The sequence below is a fragment of the Populus alba genome, chromosome 1, assembly GCF_005239225.2.
Source record: "Populus alba chromosome 1, ASM523922v2, whole genome shotgun sequence".
In the NCBI taxonomy this organism is placed as follows: Eukaryota; Viridiplantae; Streptophyta; class Magnoliopsida; order Malpighiales; family Salicaceae; genus Populus; species Populus alba.
In genome coordinates this window covers 38,028,980-38,037,593 of record NC_133284.1, presented here as the reverse complement: position 1 = coordinate 38,037,593, position 8,614 = coordinate 38,028,980, and the positions used below count along the sequence as shown (strand labels likewise).

At 30.6% G+C, this 8,614-nt stretch overlaps 1 protein-coding gene across 1 annotated transcript; it reads left to right on the top strand.

Annotated features, from left to right (window-relative positions):
- Positions 1 to 2,116: 2,116 nt before the first annotated feature.
- Positions 2,117 to 6,133, top strand: LOC118058139 (uncharacterized). Its single transcript, XM_035070849.2, has 3 exons — positions 2,117 to 2,969; positions 4,947 to 5,150; positions 5,794 to 6,133. Exons 1-3 carry the CDS (start codon positions 2,271 to 2,273, stop codon positions 5,824 to 5,826), a joined length of 936 nt encoding a protein of 311 aa, XP_034926740.1. The 5' UTR covers positions 2,117 to 2,270; the 3' UTR covers positions 5,827 to 6,133.
- The last annotated feature ends 2,481 nt before the right edge of the window (positions 6,134 to 8,614 follow it).

The window sequence follows — 8,614 nt, the reverse complement described above, 5'->3', positions numbered from 1 at the left end:
GATTTATGTTTTGGTCACATGAAGTTTTTATTTTTCAATCATATTAAGAAGGAAGAAAATAATCATTAAAAAACAGAGAGGTGAGAAAAAGAGTTTGGTTGATCACATCCCAACTACAAAAATATTTAATTTTAATATTAATAAGTTTATATTAGAAAAAAATATTAAATGAAGGTGATTTTTCCCTTCAAACATGTAAGAAAAGATAGATTAAAGTTTTTTTATTAAGTTATTTTCAATTTTTAATCTAATTAAAAGGTATTTTAGAATTAAAAATGAGTTTATTGAAATTTCAAAAAAATTTATAAATTATTTTTATGAAAAAATAAGTTAAAATTTAATTTTTTAAATCTAAAAAATCATACTTTAGTTTTTTGTTAACCAAAAGTGATAAGAAAATATCATAAGAATTGACCCATTGTATGTTTAAATCATAGTTTTAAAATTTGAACTGGCGGGTCGACTCGGGACCCGGTCAACCCGAGTTTGGAATTGATCCGGGTGGAGGTAAAAACCCGCTTGGAAGTTAACCCGATGAAACTCAATCGACCCATCAGGTTAATCCCAGACCTGGACCACCAGGTCAAATCCGACTGAGACCCGATCTCTTTTTTTTTTTTTTTATATATATATATATTAATAGACGCCAAAACAATAAAAAAAGCCAAAACGATAAAAAATAACAAAGCAGAATTGGGGACACATTGATCACAGAGCAAACCTAATTAACAAAAGATTCCATCATAGCCAATGCAGCTGCAGTCTGGTTCATAAGCTTCTGGCTCTCTTCTTTGCTCTTGCCAATTGGGATTTTTGCGTTTCGAGTGATCGATTTACCCATCAAAGTTGAAGGGAAGGGAGTGAGTTGGTTACAGAGGGAACTCCATTCTAGGGTTTTAAATGTTTCAAGTTGGAGTGAGTGAACTGGAGGATTGAGTTTCGGTGAGTGTGAATCAAAGGGTTTTGTTAGGGCTTTGGAGGAGAAGGGTGGTTTGGTGGTGAAGAAGAAAATCGGGGATTTTTTAATGGATATAAAGTGATTGAAGAGTTCCATTAATGGAGGATTTTTGAGAGAAAGAAGGAAAGGGATGGGCTGTTTGGCATCAGCTTATCCTTTTGAATACAAATTACTAAAACTAATTATTAGGGCTGTGTTTGGGTGTTACAATTTCAGTTTATTTTTTTTTTTAAAGTTTATCCGAGTTAATTTAAATCAATTTATTTAACTAGTGATTTGATTATTTGACTGGATTAGTCATCAAATCAGGTCACAAAACTATGAACCAAATAAAATATATGTTGACCATCCTTTTTTTTATTATTATTTAAAAAAACTCTTGAGTGAAAGTGAATGTCATGTCTTTTGTTCTTTTCCATTCATGTTTTTTCAACAAAGCTAGGTGTACGTGTACTTTGTTTTTTCCTTCTGTTAGTCGCGCATGAGCTTTATTTTATTTTTTTAGTTTTGATTATTTTTTTTAAGTTAACGTTTTGTAATTTAAATTTTTTTTAATGGTAATTAATATTTTTTTTTTTATGATTTCATAGTGACTCAAAAAGATTTTTGCAATTTAACTTTAAATAATTTTTCCATTGAATTTTAGATAAATCAATTATATTTATATAATTAATCTACAAGAACAAAAATCATGTATTCTTAACCATTTAAATTAACCTTCAAATTATATAAAAGAAAACCTATAAAATAAAAGGAACAATTAAAGTAAAATACTGATATGGATATCAATCTTTTAATTATTATTTTTAGAAATATCAACTTCTCGCTTTATTATTTAATTAATATTCATAAATTCTTTTTTATAATTTATAGATTTATTTTATCAAGCACAAGTATTATTTTTTAATAAAAAAATTCATAATATGAAAAAAAAACATTTATAATACCAATTTTTTGCCGTAAAAAATAAACTTGAAATCTAGTAGACTGGCTGCTGACGGCGAAATGAGATGTGAAACTGCATTAAAGGCAAGACTAGTTTATTGGATGACCAAATTACACCCAAATCCTCAGAACCATCACGTAATCCAGATAACAACACAATCCACTCCCACAACCAATCCCTTCCTTCCACGTGTAAGTAGTACAATCCATCGCATCATCTCCTCCTGTACAGAGAAAAATCCTCATTAGGCGCCACAAGGTGTCAAGTGATCATCGAATCAGGGTCTTTGGCTACAGAAAAGCTGCCCTCTTTTCTCTTAACATCTCTTCTCCAAGTTCAAAGATCAAACCAGGAGGAGGAGAAAATATGTGCAGCAAAAGCAGCCCTACAAGACAAAGAAAAAAAGCAGCAAAAGGAGGAGCAAGAGCACTCATACCATCACGAAAAACCAGAAGTAAAACCAGAAAGCCTAAGTATCTCTCTCTTAAACTTGAACTATCTCCCAAAACAAAAACCCCGCAGAAATCCAAAACCAAAATGACCCACAGTAAACAACTGAAAAATCTATTCCCTCTCCATCCAGAAAATCTCGTCCAACAATACAAAGACATGCATGAGCATGATCAAGTTGCCTTTCTCTTGGAAACAGCCAGTACTGACGATACCTCCACCACTCTCCAAGGCCTCCTTGACACCACCACCTCGGAGGACGGCCCACTTAGCTGCTATATTGAGATTGATCGAGAGAGATGTGATGATGGGCGAGCCAGCTTGCTGGAAAGGACAGCAATGAAGTGTAAAGAGAGAGACTTGAGTGATGAGAGGTGGGTGAGTTACTGGGAGGTGGTGGAGAAGAAAGAGCTAGAAGAGGTGAGCAGCTCTTCCTGTAATGGTGTTGCTGATACGCCGGCGAAGATGCTGCAGGCTCAAGATGATAACAAAAATGGGTTGGTTGGCCTGAAGCTCGATTATCAAGAGATATTGAATGCCTGGTCTGATAAAGGCCCTCTTTACATCGAAGGAGAGTCCCCACAAACTGTTCCTGATATCTCTGACGGTTCCAATGTAAGCACTCTAAGCCATTATTTTTTTATTCTTCACGGCATAAATTTTTTAATGTGTGTGTGTGTGTGTGTGTGTGTGTGTGTGTATATGCAGCAGTGGCTTTTGTTTAATATATATGTTCTTGACGGTCATGGTGGTATGGTTAGGGATCTCAGCTGGTGATCAATTATGGGCTATTTTATCATTTTAACACAGTATGTTGAGAAAATGATAGAAAATTATTTAGAAAATAATAGGGTTTCAAATCGAACTGTGCTATTGAGAACAGTGATTGTTTGCTCAAGAAATCAAAAGTAAAATTAATTAATATGTACCAAAATCAACATAAAATGGCATGAAGATCCAATAGATTTAAGATCTAATCATCAAGAAATAAACTGGAAAATACTCTGATACAATACGAGAGATAAATAAAGGAAGAAAAAGAAGGGAAAGAAAGATGAGTCATTGGAGATATGAAAGGCTCTGTATTTTATAATTAATATTTGTTTAAAAGATTTATACGATATGATTCTAATTGTATCATTAAAAATCACCTAATAAAATCATAATTAATTTTGTTTGGGGTTAACTAAATTTTATATTATCTTAACGGGAAACAAAACTATTAACTAATTATGATATTATTTAATGAATTTTTATGGTATAGTTGGAATTGTTTTGTTAAAATATTTATAATGGTATTAGGTGTGTAAAAAATGAGTCTTTGTTGTGTATTTTTTTTCTTTTTTTTTTCCATTTCTTTTTTTTATGTCACATCATCTTATCTTTTTGGTTTTGGACTTTTGAATTTTCAATATCATATCTTAGTTATTGGATCTTATCTCTAATTTTTTTTTTTTTGGACTTTTAGATCTTAAATATCATCATATCTAATTTTATGTTAATTTTTATACATGTTATTTAATTTATATAAGATATATACATTTGATTTCCGAGTAAATAATCATTATTCAAAACATGTATTTATTGAAATTATATTATTTTTTAAATATTTTTATAATCTTATTATTTTACCAAATTTTTTAATAAAATTGTATTATGTTTTTTTTAAAATCCATCAATAATGGTGTTTAATTGTTAGAATTTTTGTTGTCTTTCTTATGATAAGTGTGGTGGAGGGGGTACTGTTTTTGGGCAGGAGGTTCTTTTTTGTAGCTTATGGGAATCTCTGAGGTCCAGGCAGTAAAGGCAATGCTCTTTTTGCTTTTTGGGGGGACCCTGTGCCCCCAGCTAGTTTATGGTTCAATAGTCCATTAAAGTTTCTAGTATTAATTCTAAAGTAGTCCCTATAGTTTATCAAAATCAAGTAATTAACCCTATATTATAAACATAATTAAATAACACCTTGACCCAACCTTTACCATCGTTAATTTTTTTTTTTCAATAAAAATATCTCACCTTTTCCTTTATTTCTAAAAAAATTAAAAGAATAAGATAAATTGAAAAGGAACTGAAATTGATTAAAAGAAACTAAGTTGTCGAGGGGAAACCTCGATGTAATCCTAAACCTATATGCATATCCTCCATTGCATCTAAAACCTATAAACTTTATAAATTAGGTCTCAAACATTTTTTGTACTTTTTTTCAATTGGGTCCTTTTGTCATTTATTTTAATATTCAAGTCTAATGCACATGTATTATTAGGCCTGGGCCAAATCCTAACGTTTCTTCACTTAGGCCTGGGCCTTTCTTGGGGCCTGGATCCAGAAATCAATGAATCCCATTTCTCTGCTCCCAAAACAGAAATTTATGTTTTATTTTGTTACAATTGCTTTAAAAAAGTTGAAATTGCTCTTATATATATATATATATATATATATATATATATATATGCATCATATAAGTATTTAGCTAGGAACTACACTGTTTAAGACTTGTCTTGTGACCATATGATTAATCGAACGATGCGAAAGACAACGAACAAATGTGATGGTAATAAGTGATCAATCATGTTGGTTTTGCTTTATGGGCAGCAATTAAATGACGAGTGGGGGAATTTATGGAGGGTGCCAGACATGCGTGGCTCGAAAACGAAGGAAGGGAAAGAGATTTGGAAATCGGGGCAAAGAGAGGCAAGTGTGTTAAGGTACAAGGAGAAGAGACAGAACAGGCTTTTTGCTAAGAGAATTCGTTATGAAGTTCGGAAGCTCAACGCAGAGAAACGTCCCAGGTTGAAGGTACTCTTATCTCCTCTCTTTAAGAGATGATCAAATCAGCTGTTTGATTCTTGTTTCCATTTTGCTACTGGAATTTTCTGGATTTTATGAAATACATGCATCCATATGATCCTAATACCCTAACCAGCTTCAAAATTCCTTCCAAATCAAAGCCACTGAAGCCCCCTGTTGTTCCTCACAGATTCATGTTTTCCCCCTCCTCTCGATTTCCCAGTATTTTCAATTTCTGTTTCTGCTACGAGGGAGAGCCTCGACCTCTTGGATAGAGGGAGATATGAGAGTTACAAGTTCATTTGTCAATATTATCCATTAGAGAAGCGTGCCTGTTTCTTTTGGTGCTTCTTCCTTAGCATTTCATCATGGTGCATGCTCATCCTGGGCACTTCCCCTTTAACATCTCATCAGGGCTTGGCACGTTAAAGTAAATCACCATTAATGTCTGCAAAAAGCTATACAAACTAATTGAACTTGTGCATGCATGCATGCATGGGCACTGACTAACGCAAGAGTATTGCTGCTGGACGAGGTCCTGTTTCTTAACAAACACCTTTCTCTGAAAAAGAAAATGGATTGTTGCCTAATCTAGCTTTGGCAGGGTATTTCATAGAAACCATCATGAATTTTCTCATTTCGGTTTTGGCAGGGTCGATTTGTGAAGAGAAGCTGGGAAATGTAATTTTTTTGGACATCACTAATTATGAAGAGCATCATCATCATCTGTAGAGGGGTTTGAAATTGGAATTAGTCATTTGTCTTCTTTTTTCTTATATTTTGTTTGTGATACAAAAATACTGGGCGCACCGCTCATATGCATGAAATTTAGGGAAGTAAAATAAGTGCAGAAATAAAGCAGAAAACAGGAAAAAAAAAGAAAAAAGAAAAGGGTTTTAAAATGCTGTACAGGCACTGGATATGTGCGCGACAGCATGCGAAAGTACGGAACAATATGCTTCTCAAACTCATTGGAAAGTTTTTTTTGTTTATTTTTGTGTTTTAAAATTATATTTTTTAAAAAATAAAATTTTAGAATAGCTTAGCTACAGAACTTGCTTGTTATCTTGCATGCTTGCTGCCTGATTTGAAAAGTTTGCAGGTATCTATTGGTGTATACAACCGTGCAAGTTTCAATTTTTTTTTTTTATTATTTATATTAGATGTTTGGATCAACTTGCATGTACTTTAGTTAATCACTATAAATTCTAAAATTAATAATTAGGTAAGTTTCTAGTGGTCATTAATATTAGCAATTATAAGATTTGAACATGAGATTATAAAAAAAGTAAATTGTAAATTTGTTGATCTTAAATTTTTATCACTGACCACCTATGAGATGACTATATTTCAATTTTTATTTTATCCAATGGTTGAGGTTTATTTGTTATTAGCTACTTGGTTGTGCTTATCCGTAGCTGGATAATTTTATTTGTTTGTTATTTCATCATTGCAAATTATGTTGGTGTTGTTTTATATGTTAGAGTTTATTTTTTATGTGAAATGATTGAGAATAATTTAATATTAAATTAAAAATCAATATTATTAAATAAAATTTATTTTATAGTTAAAAAAGTAAAAAGACAGTGACCTAAATTAATAAAACAAATAGGGAGTTTTTCATTTTTATTGTTCAAAAGGTGTGTAAAAATTCATTTTGGTCAATGAAGTTTCAATTTCTGTATATTTGGTCTATTATTTTAGGATTGTATGTTTTGGTTCTCATTTTATTTTTTTTTCACATTTTAATCCCTAGATATTAAGAGAAGAAAGAGAGAATCATAAAAAAAAAAAAAAAAAGAGATAAAAAAAAAGAGTTTTAGTGACCACATTCTGATAATAAAAAAAGCTATTCTTGATGTCAATGAATTTATCTTGAAGATAAGAGTTCCACAAAAATGATTTTTCTATTTAGATGTTAGATTTAGGCTTGTGAATTATTTTTGTATTTTGTTTAAGTTTTGGTTTTTAAAGTGATTAGATGATGCTTTAGTATTAAAAATAGATTTAATAAGGTTTTTAGAATGTTATTAGATATTTTTAGGTGAGAGCAAGTTGAAAATTATATTTTTTGAATCTAAAAACTCAAAAATTAGTATTCTAGTCATCAAATGTGGCTGGAAAAAAAAAAAAAAAACTAATGGAAGACATGTCATATACTCAAGCTCAAGACATGTTATCCATTCTTTAAAAAAAATTGGGTGGTTGGGATGTTTTTCTTTTTAAAAAAGTGGTTGACTAGTGCCCTTTTATTAAGTGAATTTTGGCCTATAAAATTCTATTTTCTTATTTTAAGAATTTTTAAAATTTATTCAAATTAAATTATTAAGATGTTATTAAGAAATTGCCCAGTTATGCAGTTAATTTTAAATAATAATATAGATTCCTATGATAATATTAGTGATTGTTTTATGAATAATAATATATAAATCTAATATGCAAAATGTTTTTAAAACTTTATTGGGGAATATTTAGTAATAATATATTATATATTTTTATCATCAATTTTTATATATTTTTTAACAAATAATTCATTCTTCTATTTGTTTATATAATGGTGTAAGAAATATTTAGCCCCAATTTTTTTTTATTTTTAATTGAAACAAAGATAAGGTTTTGTTTAAAAAACCTAAAGGCATGTTTTTTTTTTCTTAACAAAAGAGATAACTTGAATAGAAAAAAGAAATTTTGACTAAAAAATATGTTTTTACCAGAGAAGATAAACTATTAAAGTTATTATGAATATTTATTTTAATTAATTACCATAAAACTAAGATAATATTTATTTTAATTAACCACAAAAAAAAAAAAAAACTTATTCCATTTTCCATAAAACTTGAACTAACAAAGGTCATCATAATAGACTAGACAACCAATGCTTGTAAAAGAGTTTTGCCTTCAAGTCTGGCCCTCCTATTATTTCCTCTGATCAGTGCTAATGCACCAACAACCCTTTTTTGCCTTCTCTTATAGCTTAGCCTGGAGCTAACTCCACCATCACTGGGAGGCCACTCGAAGACTAATCCCCATCGCCTTAGGGCCACAAAGAAAGATGCTTGAATATATGTCCCAAAGCCCTTCCAAAAAAAAAGTTGATACCCATAACCTAATTGAAAAGTATCCTGATAAATGTAGGAAAAAAAGTTTGTAAATAGATAGGTAGAAGTCACCACCACAAGGCAGGGCATGTTGAGAGAGCCCTTAATTATGAGAGCAGATTTGACAATAAAAGATTAGATCAAAGGCATAACATGACAAACAACTATGATAATATAGCCAGGGAGAAAAACAAATAGATCTAAAAAAGTAGAGAAAAAGGAAGCATAATTAGAGAAAAATTAAAAGGATAAAAGAGAGTAGATGAGATAGGAAAGGAGAAAAAGAGAAAAGATACGTGTTTGATAAATTTTTTTGATTACGAGTGTGTTTGTTTTTGAGATAGCTTTTGTGATTGTAGTTTTAAAAAAGTAAGT